Here is a 16453-nt window from a genome sequence, read left to right on the forward strand (position 1 = left end):
TTAACCAATCTCAATGCTAACAGATCAGGACAGTCAGTTCTTGGAAAAGAAATAAAGCTTCCAATATAAAATTAACAGATGGTTAAATGCCCTTGACATATCTGGCACTGCCTTTATCAATGTGGAGTACAGTGCACTTAATGCAGAATATATTTTTGTACACTTACTTGGCACATTGGATTCTTGTGCACTAATTTTCCATAATTTAATGGAATTATAATCTTCAAAGAAAATACCTAAGCAGCAAAATTTGAAATTTTATAAAATTTGTTGATATTGATATTTTTCTTTGTCTAACAACCAATCCAGACTCCACTCCACCTCCACCAATCCTATATGCTACGCTATATATTCTTGCACCTTGATGAGAAAGACATTACTTCATTCAAGTTGCCATCCTTTCGCTATGTCACGTTCTTCTTTGAACTTCCCATTATCACACTCACACTATTCTCCCTATTCCCTCTCAGGTTAGTATTCCTCTCCTCTTCTGTATTCAATGCCATCTGCTCCTGTTGTATTTCCTCTCGGCCCATAATCAACTGATTTAGCTGGCTGAGTCCTGAAAGATGCAACTGCTGAATTGCTTCTACAGCAGAAACCATCTGATATTTGATCCTCTCCTCCCAGACTATCTTTTGGCAAATGCATATATCCCTAGTAACACAGGTAGAAATGGCCACTGTACACTGCTACTGACAGTGACAAAGTTCAGCCTACGCATTGAGGGTACCTTCCATCGAGTTGTTTGGTAGTACAGTTGTGCTAAATAGGACACACTCAGAACGGATTTGGCAGTTCAAAACTGAGTGTCTTTCAAGGCACTGTGTGTCACACCAGCACCGTCAGTAATTGCATATCCTGATGTTTCTTATAATCAGCCATCACTGTTGAGCTAGGTAATCAGTGCTGGTTAAATGAGGAGTGCAGAGTCACATGCTAGGAGCAGCTCAAAGCATACTTAAACTACAGTGCCAACCCAGTCTGAACAATATAAAGCTAAGCTTTCTCTTGGCCAACTGATTTCATATTTCTATGGTAATGCCTCATTTAGTAATGATGCGCCTTTCAGCTACATTGGACCCTTTCCAGTTCATCTACCGATCAAACCGGTGCACTGATGATGTCATAGCCATGGCACACACCCAGTTGTTGGTCATCAACTTCAGCTCAGTGCTTACTACAGTCATTCCCCAGAAGTTGGTGGATAAGTTGTCCTCATTGGGACTCAACACCTCTCTCTGTAACTGGATCTTGGACTTCTTGACAGAAAGACCTTACTCAGTCTGAGTTGGCAACAAGATCTCAAGCTGCATCACATGCTGAGCACTGCTGCCCCCCAGAGCTGTGTGCTCAGCCTGCTGCTGTTCACGACTGCACTGCAGGATCCAGCTCCAACCATATCATTAAATTTGCTGATGATACAACAGTAGTTGGCCTCATCAGCAGCAGTGAGTTGGCATGCAGTTCCAACTGAGGCAGAGAGGCTTGTCAAATGATGTGAGAACAACAACCAGAGTCTCCACATTGGCAAGACAAAAGAGATGAGAGAGGACTTCAGGAGGGTGCAGCTGAACCACTCTCCATTTTCACTCTGCTGTGGAGAAAATGAAGAGCACACAGTTTCTTGGTGTGTGTATAACAGATGATCTAACCTGATCCCCCAACACTTCATCATTTGTCAAAAAAAAGTCTCGTGTAACCTGCGTCTACACTTTCTGAGGAGATTGAGGCGTGCAAGGCTTCCTGCCCCCATTTTAGCAACTTGCACTGGACCGCCATCGAGCGTGTCCTGTCTGGTGGTGTCATTCTGTGATATGGAAGCTGCAAAGCGTCAGACCTCAAGACACTACAGAGTAAAAATCACTCAAAAGATCACCAGGGTCTCCCTTCCCCCTATTTTCCCAAAGCATTGTTGAGAATCCTTCCCACCCATCCCACAATCTCTCTGACCCACTACCATCAAGAAAGAGGTACAGGAGCATCAGTTCTATGATTACCAGACCAGCTGTGAGACTGATGAATAGCCTGCCACTGCAGAGGACAGCAAGCTGTTTACTGTCTACCTGTGCTGCATGCTACATGCACTTTGAGTTATATTTTATTAACTTATTTGTAGTAATATTTTGTTTTTATGTTTTGTGTGTGATGTGTGTTTTGTGGGTGCGTCATGTTGTTTTGTTTAATTGTATGTATGTGCAGTTAGATGACAATAAACTTGAACTTGAATTAAATAGCTATCAAGTACTGATAGCTATTCCCAATACTCAATGGAGGCAGACGAATGTGCTAAAGGTGAGGCTGAACTGCATATTGTTGTACTCATCCAGAGGTGCTGATTGGATGATCCACCTTGAATTATGCCCACAACCATCAACTTGCTTCAGCCCTCCTGTTATCTAGAAAAGCCTAAACGTGTTGAATGCAATAAAGGAATCAGACAACATACCAGTTGTTGCCTTGAAGATCTGTGCTCTGCCTCAAGTCAAGTTGTTTCAGTATTGGAATAACATTGGCACCCACTCAATCTTGTTGGAGCTTGCCAGATGTCATGTATCATATTCCATGATCTTTTAGAAAAATCATTAAAACCCATATGAAGATATTTTTGGATTTGCGTGTGAAATGTGCATGTTTTCTTTTGATAAAATATAGTGTCTAGCTTCCTCTACTTTAACTTAGGAAGAAGTATAGTTACCTTAATTCATGTATATAAAGAAGCTTGTACAGTTACTCCATCTTCTGTCCAATTGAAAAGCTGTCATTTGATTTTATTGAAAGAACAGTGCGCTTTTTGTGGAGTCATTTTCACACTGACAGTATAATGTAAACTTAATCAGGTAAAAGAATAATCAAAGACCAGAGTGTTCCTTGTTGATCTTTGATTATCCATCATTTCATTAAAGATTAAAATGCTTCAAAAGTAATTTAAGTGGCTTTATTTTTATTTTTAAACACACGGACTGCTTGTATGACAGAATTAAGCTACTTTATCTACCTTGAAGTTTAAAGATGGTAATCTGCCAGCTGCAAATACTCAGAGAACAAAGTAGAAATAATTTTGGAAAAAAATACAGTACTTTTGTGTAGACCCAACATACTGGTGATTTTTAAAAAAATATATTTCAAAACTACACATAATTCATACAATGTCTGTTGGATCTTGATGTGTATTTTGGCTATTCAGAAATACTGTAAATGTCAAGTTGATAACTTGGGCTTTTCCTTTAAACAACAACCCCTTCACATGATGCAGAGCCAAGATTAAATAGTCTTTAGGTGGAAAGGGAGATCATCTTATGGGCAATATATTTATTTCAGGACACAATAATATGGGAGTAAAGAATAATATACAATGTATCAATTTAAACGTCTTCCATGTTTTACATAATTGACTATTTTTCTGTGCCATAAAATATCACTCTTAGTAATTACAGGTGAATTTTTTCATTACTGGCATGAGTTATTTTAGCTATTCTCCAATGAAAAAATGTTTTAAATATTTTCTTTCTAGATTTGTAATGTGGGAGAGTGAAGAAGAATAGTGGTTTTAAAGAGTCTGAGATCGGCAACCTTTGAAGATCTAGACTTGCCTTTGTAGGGGATTGTTTTCATAAATCTAGGACAGGATCTGTCTACATCAAGGTTTTTAATAATTTCTGTCAACATAAAACAGCTGGAAAACATCTGGCATCCATTCTTCAATATCACTTGGAAGGAATTTCACATGTAAATGACACCGACATAAAAGCACATCCCTGTGTATGCCAGTTTTTTATACTACAAATCCTTAAAAAAAACAATGAAACCCTTGTATAAAGTTATTAGTCTGTTTCTAAGCTGTATAATTTTAAGTGTTTGTTAAGCTGTAAGATTTCTTCATGATTTTTAAAGATTAAGATACAGTAGTTTAAGGAAGTATCACCTATAACATGAATCAGTTTTACTTGAAATGTTGATGGAATGGCTGTATGTTAATTACCCGATTTTAGATTTGGCTTTCATGTTGAGAACTGCTAATACAAATGAGGCTAAATTGAAACAATAATATTTTCATTGTTCTTGTTTCTGCTGTAACAATGACATCCATAGTCTCTTCACTAATCCCTTCATAAATTTGTTGACGTGTTCTTTCCACCACTCATTTATGTATACATTAGTTTTGTGTTGCAGTTGAGTTTTAGTTAGTTTATTTTTCAAAGGCTGATTGTCATGATATGCTTAGCAAAATATGTTGTGGTAAGCCTATGCCATTTAAGTTCAAGTCTTGCCTAGCTGCCCCGTTAACTTTGCAAACTGTTTCAAATTTTATTAATAGTTCAGCCACGATCATGTTAAATGATAGGCCGGTTTTAAGGGCCTCATGGCTAGCTCCTGCTCTTGTTTTCTTGTCTTTTTCTTAATTCTCATGAATGCAGGCCTAATTGGTACAAGCTTATTCGTACCTCAGTTCTGTCATTTCAGAAATCAGACTACTGAACCTTTCTTGCACTCTGTCCATAGAAAGAACATTGTTCCTCAGATTAAGGGGCCAAAATGACTTACAATAGTCAAGTTGTGATTTCACCAAAGTGCCGTATACTTGCAAGAAGATTTACTGCAAGTGTATCAACAGAAGTAGCTGGAAATAATCAGCAGGTCAGGTAGCAACTGTTGAAAGGAAATCAAACTACATTTCAGTTGAGGACCTTTTATCAGAAATACAAATTACTTTTATTACACAAGGTGGGAGAAGGATTGGACAAAGGAAATCTCCTAGAGGGTTGCTCTGGTGTTAAGTCATGGCCAATTTGCTAATGGCAGCAGTTAGAAGTGACAATATAGATATGTAATGTAAAATGTTATGAATACAAGTCATGCTGTACAAATAGAAAAAAGAAAAACTGAGCCAAAATTTACAAAATTTTCTCTCTCTGAAGTCATCCAGATGTTGTCTGGCCTGTTGAGTGTTTCCTGAATTCTCTGTTTTTATTCCTACTCCTGTACTCAAATGTTCCCACAGTGAAAGCCATAAAACCATTTGCCCTTTCAATCATTTGCAGCTTTTGGATAATGTTTACAGATAGTGGTACACAAACGCAAGCAGGCCTCATTGTAATTCTCCTTTTCTTAATCTTAATAATGACCTGCCCTTCTGTGATTCCCACTGAAGCGGATAATCCCTTATTTATTTGCATTATCTTCCCTGCATTTGCCAATTTCATCAACCTGTCCAAATCTCTGCAACCTCCTCAGAGCTCACAATCCCACCCAGTTTGGTGTCACTGGCAAAGTTGGAGATACCACATTTAATTCCCTTATCTAAATTATTAATGTATCATGAATAGCTGGGATCCCTGCACTGATCCCTGTAGCACCCTTTCTGTCACTGGCTACCTGCTGCATAGAATAAAATCTGACTATCCCTGTATTTGTTTCCTATTAGCCCACCAGAGTGAGGGTATTAATTTTTCGTGTGAAAATGGGTTGATTCAAAGAACAGTTTCTGAACCATTTTATTTACCAATGATCTTGATCTAATATTCAGTTTCTAGTTCCAATTGGCCTTCGGGAAGTACAACGTCAGCTAGCAGTGGAATAAAACCTAAAGGCACTGCAGATGTGTACAGTAAATTCAGACCTGTGAAACGAGTTTCACCTCTCAAGCATCAACCGGAGAAACCTGAAAATGACAAGCAAACTGAAGAACATGAACTCAAGAGTGATTACAAAAAACAAGAGGATGCTGAAAATCCAAATCTCTTCAATACCTTTTGCCACAGCAATGGGCAGTGCTTTAGGATCAAAGATGCTCAGAGCAATACTTTGCTTGATGAACTTGAACACTATGATTTGGATATGGATGAAATTTTAGATGTGCCTTACATCAAATTAAGCCACTTTCCTTCCCAGAAATGTAGTCCTTTCAAAAAGGCTGCCACGGAGGTTCACACAGGCATGGGCGTGAGAGATGATGGCAACAGGATCTGCTCAACAATGAAGGCTGAGCATCCTTCAACCAACTCAACACAGTTCTGTATTTTGTCACCGGTAAATAGCTTAGAGTTGAGGAAAGCAAAAACAATTGCCATAAACCAACAAGGGCAAGCAACTGGAAATTTAGAGAGTTCTCATTTGTTGAATAACTGTGAAGCTGAAGTCCAGAGTAAAAACTTGGTCAGCCGGGCTCCAAGTTTGTTTGTTGATCCACATGGACATAAAGTTGGCAGTGCATTACCAAACTCTCAACCAAGGACATTGCCTTTGCAGTCCTCAAAGGGGAGCAAACTGGAAGAAGGAAACAGTAATAAAAATGGCATTACAATGGCAGGGTCTGGAGAGAAGAACGAGGAAGCAAAAAATGTTAAAAGTATTTTAAATATTGTCAGAGAAGGACAGATTTCACTTTTGGTAAGTGTACAATCTGGTGCCATTGTCAACCAAATCTTTTTAAAAATGGGTGAATGGCACAGAGAAAAGTAGTCACGTATTTTAATTTAAATATGTCAAGCTGCTTTTATTTTGTGTGATTAAAGCAATTTACATATTTTAATTTATGAAATCCTGTGACATCCTAGGAATTTAGAGCATTATTTTTGTAGGAAGCTGTTTTGTCCTGTAATTTGAAATGCTGAAGAAACCTAACAACTGGAGTGTTCATACTGCACTACTGACTAACTAATTTTACTTGAAGTAGCATTTGTTTACTGTCAGTCCATGGAGTTTTTTCATTTCATAAATTGATGCAGTTTTGGGATTATTTTAACTCAGATATTTATTTTAACGTGCCTTATCAATTACAGTTAGCCCAGTTCTTATCCTGTCACTGTCTTCCCTTTATAGAAAATGCTGCACACCCAAGATGCAAGCATGACCCATAAATAGTGCATGTGTTGTATACTAGGTTGTATGCAAAGGAAATAGGAGCATTGTTGTGACAGCTTGTGGCATTAACTGGTGTAATTTACAAAAGTAATCAGAATGATGCAGAAACAGTATTTGAAAAGAGGTCTGTTAACGTCAAAAAAAAAATTGAGAAACTGATGCATTTAGAACAGCCAAAAGAAAGGGCTCAGGAAAAGTACAATAAATATTTTTTCCTCTTCTTTGAAGATGCAGTATCAAGTAATTTAAAGCAGTTTAATCTTTTTTAGATGTTACATATTTAAAAGTGTAGATAATATTCATATTTGTCCCATCAAAGCTTTCAGCTTTCAGGCTGCTTGATGTGAATAAAATAAACGATAATACAAGATGCTGTGAGTGTAAATAAGTAATGTTGGAGTCTCAATAAGAACATTCCTTGATCAAGATGGCTATTGATGCACTGTATACTGTTCATAGGAGAAAACTGCTCCAATCACTTTGCAAACCATTAGACTTTACACTTACAGGTCAATCAACAATTCACATTGACAATCTTTTCTAGGAAGCTTTGTTACCTCATTGAGGTTAATTCTGCAATCTTTGACTTTTACAGGTTGATACAGAATAATTTCATAGAAAATAGAACAGTACAGTACAGGCCTTTTGACCCAGCATGGTGTGCCAAAGTTTTAATTCACTCCATTATCAATCTAATGCTTCGCTCCCACATAACCCTCTATTTTTCTTTCATCTATGTACCTATCTAAGAGTCATTTAAGTGTCCCTAATATATCTGCCTCCATCAATGTGTTCCATTCACTTACCACACTGCGTGTATAAATAAAACCTACCTCTGACATCCCCTCCCACCCCATCTACATTGTCCTCCAATAGCCTTATAAGTATGTTGTCTCATATTTGCCAATACTGCCATGGGGAAAAAAGGAGCAGGCTGTCCATTTTTATCATCTTTTATCATCCTTTACACCTCTTTTGAGTTGCTTCTCATCCACTCCAAAACGAAAAACCCTAGCTTGCTCAACTGCCACAAAAGACCATAAGACATACGAGCAGAATTAGGCAATTCAGCCTAATGGGTCTGTTCCACTATTCCATCAACTGCATTCTCCTACCTTCTCCCTGTAACCTTTGATGCTGTTACTAATCAAGAACCTATCGACCTCTACTTTAATCTCTAATCCAGGCAGCATTCTGGTAAACCTCCTCTGCACCATCTTTAAAGCTTCCACATCCTTCCTATAATGAGGCAACCTGAACTGATCACAATACTCCAGGTGTGGTTTAAGCAGAGTTTTATAGAGCTGCAGCATTCCTCACGGCTCGTGAACTCATTCCTGCAACTAATCAAGGCCAACACGTCGTGCACCTTTTTAACTTCTCTATCAATTTGCACAGCAGCTTTGAGGGATCTGTGAACTCGGACCCCAAGATCCCTCTGTTCCTCCGCACTGCTAAGAATCCTGCCATTAACCTAGTGCTCTGCCTTAAAGTTTGATCTTCTAAAATTGAACTTGAAGGCATTGTACAAGGTTAACGAACTTTATCTGCAGCTTCTCAGCCTAGCTCTGTATTCTGTCAAAGTCCCGTTGTAACCTTCGACAACCTTCTAAACTCTCTGCACCACCACCATCCTTTATATTGCCTGGCAACTTATCCACCGTTCTACTTCCTTATCTAAGTGTATATAAAATCCACGAAGAGCAGGGGGTCCCAAAACAGATCCCTGAGGAACACCAATAGACACATTTCTCCTGGCCGAATACACTTTATCTACTACCATTCTCTGCATTCTCTAGGCTAGCCAATTCTGAGTCTACACAGCCAAGTTTCCATGGAGCTCACACCTCCTGACTTTCTGAATGAGACTACCATAGGGAATGTTTTGCTTGTTGATGCCTTACTAAAATCTATTTCCACATCATCCAACACTCTATCTTCTTCAGTTTGTTTTGTCACTTCTTCAAAAGTCAATCAAAGTTGACCTGCACCTCACAAAACCATGCTGACTATCACTAATCAGGTTATGCTTCTCTAAATGCTTGTAAATCCTGTCTCTAAGAATCTTCTCACTACTTTTCCTACCACTGACATTAGACTCAAGGGTTTATAATTCCCAGGATTATCCCTGTTACCCTTCATAAACAAAGGAATAGCATTTGTCATTCTTTCGTTGCTAGTGAAGATGCAAACACCATCACCAATAGTACAGCAACCTTTTCCCTCGCTTCCTGGAGACATCCTGTCTGGTCCCATCGATTTATCTATCCTAATATTTTTCAAAAGTTCCAGCACATCCTCTTTTCTTAACCTCAGCATGTTCCAGCACATTAGCTTGTTCTATGTTGACTTAACATTTGTCAGGGTCCCTCTCACTGGTGAATACTGAAGCAATGTGACCCCAGACAGATGTTTCCTCTTTTATATCAGTCCTGTCCTCACTCCAGACAGCCCTCTGTTCCTCACATATGTATAGAGAGTCTTGGGATATTCCTTAATCCTACCCACCTAAGCATTCTCATGTCCCCTTCTAGCTCTCCTAAGTCAATTAAATTCTTTCCTGGCTACCTTATAACTCTTTAGAGCTCAGTCTGATTTTTGCTTCCTAAACCTGAAGTATGCTTCTTTCTTCCTTGTCAACCATGATTCCTTGATAGTCCATCCTTTCCCTGTCTCAGTGGGAGAATCCTGTCCAGAAGCCCATGCAAGTGGTCCTTAAACAACCTCCATATTTCTGTTGTACATTTCCCTGAGAACATCTGTTCCCAAATTACACTCCCACGTTCCTGTCTAATTGCATTATAATTAGCCCTTCCCAAATTAAATACTTTCCCATACTGTCCACTGCTATCCTTGTCCAATGCTGTGCTAAAGGCCGGGGAATTCTGGTCACTGTCTCCGAAATGCTCATCCACCAAGAGAACTGTCACCTGGCCAATGCTCCATTCACTGCCAATCCTTCCTCACAGTCTTTCCTTTACACCAGCTGCTCCATTATCTAATCTATCACTCTGGCTCCCACCCCTCTGTCATCCAAGTTTAAATCCTCCCAGACAGGACATTAGACGCTCTTGAATTCAAGCGTACCCCATCTCTTTTGTACAGATCATATCTTTCCCAGAATAAAACCCAATGAGCCACAGATCTGAAATCATGTGCTCTGCACCAATTCTTCAGCCATATGTTCATCTGCCATATCATCCTATGATGTGGGAGGGGGGCAGGGGGCTTTGGAGCTCTTTTTTTTCTGTCATTCATTCATTCTTTGGGGGTTTTCTTCTGTTACGTGGATGTCAGCGGAGAGTAAGATTTGCAGGTTGTGTATTGTATACATTCTCTGATACTGAATAGAACTATTGAACTATCCTTATTGGCGCATGGCACAGGCAGCTATCCAGAGATTACTGCCCTTCAGGCCCTGCTTTCTGGCGGGTATAATCATCAGGGACACTGGAGTTCTCCCTGACTTCCCACAGTGCAGGAGGAGCACACTGCTGTCTTGGGTTCCATTCTTGCTGCTCTATCTATGTAATAATGAAGAAAGAAATTGAAACTTACCAGAAACTCATCTTGGCTCCACCTCTTCTCACCAAAACCTCAGTCCTCCTCTCTAACTATGTCTGCTCCCAATCAATTTGAAAACTGAACCGGAAGTCCCAGCAAGCATCACTTTTTTTAAAATTTCCTGCTTTTCATTCCGGTTAATGGTTCTTTCTGAATAGAAAGTCCTGACAGATTCTATCTAATTTAAAAGCTCCTTTCAAATAGTAGTTAAATCTTTCTAATGAAATCAAACCAAAATGCAACTTCTGAACATGAAATCTGATAAAATTGATGAAGGGCAACACAAAGATGCGAAACAGAATGGTGATGTACAAGTTTAAAAAAAGAACAAAATAATTACACATCTTTGTAACTTGTCTTTTCTCTGTTGCCCATGTAACTATTAGCCACACTTAACTGTTGACAATCTGGAGAAGATTCATGATGAAAATGGGAATAATCTACTGCACATTGCATCCTCGCAAGGTCACCTTGAAAGTTTGCAGCATCTGACTACTTTAATGGCAGAGGAGTGCTTGACGGAACGTAATAATGAGAAATTAACACCATCTTCATTAGCTGTGAAGGTATGTCATGTGGAATAAATCTGAAAATGCTGAAATACTTGGGCAACTTTCTGAAAAAATCTGTGTTTCTGACCCATGACCTTTCATCAGTCAAATGCATTTCAGACTTTCACCACCTACAGTTCATGGCTTTTCATTCACTGATAAAGAACAAGCTGATGAGTTTGATGAAAAAATGATGGAATTTGAAACTGAAAATGCTCTACCAAAAAAAAAATCCTTTTTTCATTTTCAGGTGGATTTTTAGATTAGAGATCTTCTCTGGAGATCTGAGTTCATATTCTACTAGGGTGGGTGAAACTTTGAAACTTCAATACGTTCTAAGTATAAAAAAGCTGGTATCTGTTATGGTATTTGTAAAATTTCAGAATTGATCTAGTAATCTTAGGGAGGAAATTTCACCATTGCTACATTGTCTAATAATGAGTTCAAACCCTTACTTTGTGATTTACTTTTAACTGCCCTACTGGATTCATGTAATGAGATAATCAGCTATGCCAAAGTCCTATTAAAATAATGCTGAAATTGTTTCCCTGATATTGGTCAAGCGTCAATTTTGAGGCAAAATGAAAGACATTTGAAATCAATTCCATTTTTCTCCTGCCACTCTAACAACCTGAGATGTTGTGGAAAAAAATGGGAGAGAGAGGAGCCAAGCAACAACAAATGTCTCCCAGTGGCCACACATTTTAATTCCACGTCCCATTCCCATTCTGATACGTCTATCCATGGCCTCCTCTACTGTCAAGATGAAGCCATACTCAGGTTGGAGGAACAACACCTGATAATTCCGTCTGGGTAGCCTCCAACCTGATGGCATGAATATTGATTTCTCTAACTTCCCTTAATGTCCCTCCTGCCCTTCTTACCCCATCCCTTATTTATTTATTTATTATTCTTCCCCCCCCCCCCTTTTTCTCTCTCTGCCCCTCTCACAATCACTCCTTGCCTGTTCTGAATCTTCCTTTGGTGCTCCCCTTCCCCTTTATTTCTCCCTAGGCCTCCCTTCCCATGATCCTTTCCCTTCTCCAGCTCTGTATCCCTTTTGCCAAACAATTTTCGAGCTCTTAGCTTCATCCCTCCCTCTCCTGTCTTCACCTATCATTTCGAATTTCCCCCTCCCCCTCCTACTTTTATATATCTTACTATCTTTTCAGTTAGTCCTGACGAAGGGTCTCAGCCCGAAACGTCGACTGGACTTCTTCCAATAGATGCTGCCTGGCCTGCTGCATTCCACCAGCATTTTGTGTGTGTTGCTTGAATTTCCAGCATCTGCAGATTTCCTCGTATTAACAAATGTAGTCAGACAGAGTGAGTTGCACCTTTCAGCCAATAATCCAGGCTTCTTTACTATCTTTGGGTATGTCCCATCTCAAAACTAGGATAACCTCAACAGGACAAACTCTACATGCATGTAATAATTTACTTGGTACACAGTATTGTAAAAGATGATGTATGACAATAACCTGTTCAGAAACAATTTTCCTCGCTAAATTAACACAGTGTGAATTCTTGTTTATGAGAAGCATTTTCTTACTTTGAGTTTAATCTCTTTTATCAGTGGATTTTAATTTTCAAAGTTTAAAGTAAATTTATTATCAAAGTACGTACTTTATATGTCACCATATACAACACTGAGATGTGTTTTCTTGCTGCATACTCAGTAAATCCAAGGACCATTATGGAATCTTTGAAAGACTGCAACCAACAAGGCAGACCAACAACCAATGCATAAATTCAAAGGAGAAAATAGTATTAATAATAAATAAATAAGCAATAAATATCAAGAACATGAGATGAAGAGTCCATGAAAGTGAGTCCATAGTTTGTGGGAACTATAGGGCGAGTGAAGTTATCCCCTCTGTTTCTTTTCTTTTTAAATCTTTTTATTAATTTTCAAACAAACATGAGAAGAAAAACAGAAAATACAGAGAGCTTGAGAGTACATAATTTATAAGGCTGGAATGCAAATACAAACAGTTAATAACCCAAATATAATAACCTCCCAAATTCATAGTATATTTCAAAAAAGGAAGAATGGAAAAAAAAACAAACAAAAAAGCTATTGCATCATATCAGGTATACAAGGTAGTGTCAATAACTCCACACCTCTATCCAAATAACTAAAGGTGATAAGAAAAAGGTTCGGGAAAGGTCAGTTTAACTCATATGAAAATGTTGAATAAATGGTCTCCAGGTTTCTTCAAATTTGACCGAAGGGTCAAAAATGACACTTACGATTTTTTCTAAACTCAAACAAGATATAGTTTGGGAAAACTATTGAAATGTAGTTGGGGCATTAATTTCTTTCCAGTTCAGTAGAATAGATCTTCTAGCCATTAGTGTGACAAATGCAATCATCCGCCGAACTGAGGGGGATAAACAACTGTTATCCACCATTGGTAAGCCAAAAATTGCAGAAGTAGGATGAGGTTGCAAGTTAATACTCAGAACTGTTGAAATGAAATATTTTTCCAGTACTTTGGCAAGCAAGGGCAAGACCAAAACGTGTGAGTCAGTGAGGCTACTTCAGAATGGCATCTGTCACAGATTGGATTAACACAAGAATAAAATCAAGCAACTTTGTCCTTGGACATATGAACCCTATGTACCACCTTGAATTGTATTAGGCCATGTTTGGCACAAATAGGAGTTAACTAACTGTAAAATTTTCTCCCATTGCTCTGTATGTAAGGGACATTGAAGTTCTTTTTCCCATTCATTCTTAATTTTATCTGACATCCCTGGTTGTATTTTCATGATCATATTATAAATGACAGCTACTAAACCCTTCTGATAGGGATTTAAACCTAGAATTTTTTCCATATCAAATGGGCATGAATTCGGAAAGGACTGTAGCATATTATTCAAAAAAATTCTAATTTGTAAGTATCTTAAAAAATGGGCTCTAGACAAATTATATTTATTAGACAGCTGTTCAAAGGACATAAAACAATGATCTGAAAATATATCACGAAAACATGTTATACCCCTCGTTTCCCATAGCACAAAGTCTTGGTCCATAAGAGAGGGCTGAAAAAGAAAGTTAGATATAATAGGGCTTGATAAGATGAACTTATTCAAACCAAAAAATTTACAGAATTGAAACCATATTCATAATGTATATTTAACTATAGGGTTAGTCATTTGTTTATTCAGTTTAGATAGGACAAAGGGAAGCAAAGATCCTAAGATAGAGAACAATGAAAAACCTTGTACAGATTTACACTACAAATTTACCCATTGTGGGCTTTGTAATGTCGCCGATTCCTGTGTCCAAAATATTAAATATCGGATGTTAACTGCCCAGTAGTAAAATCTTAGGCTTGGCAAAGCCAACCCACCTTCCTTCTTAGGCTTCTGTAAATATTTTTTACTTAATCTAGGATCTCTGTTCTGCCATACAGATGAGGATATTTTGGAGTCAATAATATCAAAGAAGGATTTAGGAATAAAGATTGGTAATGCTTGAAATAAGTATAAAAATTTAGGTAAAACTATCATCTTAATAGCATTGATTCGACCAACCAATGACAAAGGCAATGGGGACCATCTAGTAACGAGTTGCTTAATCTGGTCAATTAAAGGTAAAAAGTTAACTTTAAATAAATCCTTATGTTTCTTGGTAATTTTAATACCCAAATAAGTAAAATTATCTGTAACTACTTTAAATGTAGATGTTTATAAATGGGAACTTGCGTATTTAATGGGAACAATTCACTCTTATTAAAATTCAGTTTATAGTAGGAAAAGCTACTAAACTGAGCAAGCAGAGATAAAACAACAGGAATAGATCTCTCAGGATCTGAGATGTATAGTAACAAGTCATCAGCATATAGTGATAACTTATATGTCCCTTCCCCACGGGTAATACCAAAAATGTTAGGTGAATCATGAATAGCAATGGCTAAGGGTTCCAAAGCAATGTCAAATAGTAAAGCACTTCAAGGACAGCCTTGCCTAATGCCACGAAACAACTGAAAAAAGGGAGATCTTTGATTATTGGTAAGAACCGAAGCCAAAGGCTTAATATATTAATTTAATCCATGATATAAATGTCAGGCTAAAGTTAAAATTCTGAAGCGTATTAAATAAATATGGCCATTCAACTCTGTCAAATGCTTTCTCAGCATCTAAAAAAATGACACATTCTGGGATTCTAGATGAAGGAGTATAAGTTATATTAATTAATTTTCTAATGTTGAAAGTTGAATAACTATTTTTAATAAATCTGGTCTGGTCCTCAGAAATGATTTGAGATAGTATATTTTCCAATCTAGTGGCCAAAATTTTGGTAAAAATCTTGAAATCCACATTCAGCAAAGATATAGGCCGATATAATGCATATCCAATAGAGGCTTTGTCTTTTTTAAGAATTAGAGAAATGGAGGCTTCATAAAAAGATTGTGGTAATTTACCTACAGTTAATGCGGCCTTAAAAATTTTACATAACCAAGGAGAGAGTATAGAAGAAAAAGATTTTAAAAATTCCACAGTATAACCATCCGGACCAGGGACTTTACCTGAATTCATTGAAAAAATAGCCTCTTTTATTTCGGTTTCCGTAATGGGTGCATCTAATGATACACAATCCTCGGCTGTTAATTTCGGAATATTCAGTTTCCTTAAAAATTCATCCATTATGGAAGAATCATCAGAAAATTCTGATTGATATAAAGAGTTATAAAATTCTTGAAAGACTTTATCTCTTTATGATCAGAGTACCATCTCATTTATGGATCTTAATGATCTGACGTTTAACCAAAGCAGTTTTCAATTGGTTAGCCAATAATTTACCAGATTTATCCCGATGTATATAAAACTGTGTCCTAGATTTAATTAATTGATTTTCAGTTGAAGAGGATAATAGCAAACTATGCTCCATTTGAAGTTCAACACTCTTTTTATAAAGCTCTTTACTAGGAGTCACAGAGTAAGTCTTAACAATTTCTTTAATGTTATCAACCAACATAAGTATTTCAGTGTTAATTCGTTTTCTGACACCAGCAGAGTATGAAATAATTTGACCACGGATAAATGCTTTAAAAGTGTCTCATAATAGTCCACTAGAAATCTGTTTCAAGAGCCCAATGATTGAGGGGTAATAACTGTTCCTAAATCTGGTGGTACGAGTCCTGAGGCTTCTATACCTTCTTTCTAGTGGTAGAAATGAGAAGAGAGTATGATCTGGGTGGTGGGGGCCCCTGATGGTGGATGCTGCTTTCATGTGACAGCACTCCCATGTAAATGTGCTCAACGGAGGGGAGGGCTTTACCCATGATGGACAGAGCCATATCCACTACTTTTTGTAAGATTTTCCATTCCAGGACATTGGTTGCATCACAGTCTGCTATGAAAACACCAGTTATCATTTATTGTTTCTCATTATGTTACCATGTAATTATAACAACACAGAAGGAGGGCATTTGGCTCATCAAGTCCATGCCAGCTTCTTATGC

General features: G+C 37.8%; 1 protein-coding gene across 7 annotated transcripts in view; it reads left to right on the top strand.

Annotated features, from left to right (window-relative positions):
• sncaip (synuclein, alpha interacting protein) overlaps window positions 1-16453 on the top strand; it is a 99273-nt gene that overhangs the window by 56025 nt on the left and 26795 nt on the right. For 4 of the 7 annotated variants that reach the window (XM_073069419.1, XM_073069410.1, XM_073069402.1 and 1 more), the window contains exons 4-5: window positions 5528-6390; window positions 10815-10994. In XM_073069419.1, coding sequence (XP_072925520.1) covers window positions 5528-6390; window positions 10815-10994 — 1043 coding nt within the window. The remainder of the gene's footprint in view (window positions 1-5527; window positions 6391-10814; window positions 10995-16453) is intronic. The other 3 variants (XM_073069445.1, XM_073069437.1, XM_073069455.1) reach the window with 1 other exon arrangement.

The sequence above is a fragment of the Hemitrygon akajei genome, chromosome 2 (genome assembly GCF_048418815.1).
Source record: "Hemitrygon akajei chromosome 2, sHemAka1.3, whole genome shotgun sequence".
Taxonomy (NCBI): domain Eukaryota; kingdom Metazoa; phylum Chordata; class Chondrichthyes; order Myliobatiformes; family Dasyatidae; genus Hemitrygon; species Hemitrygon akajei.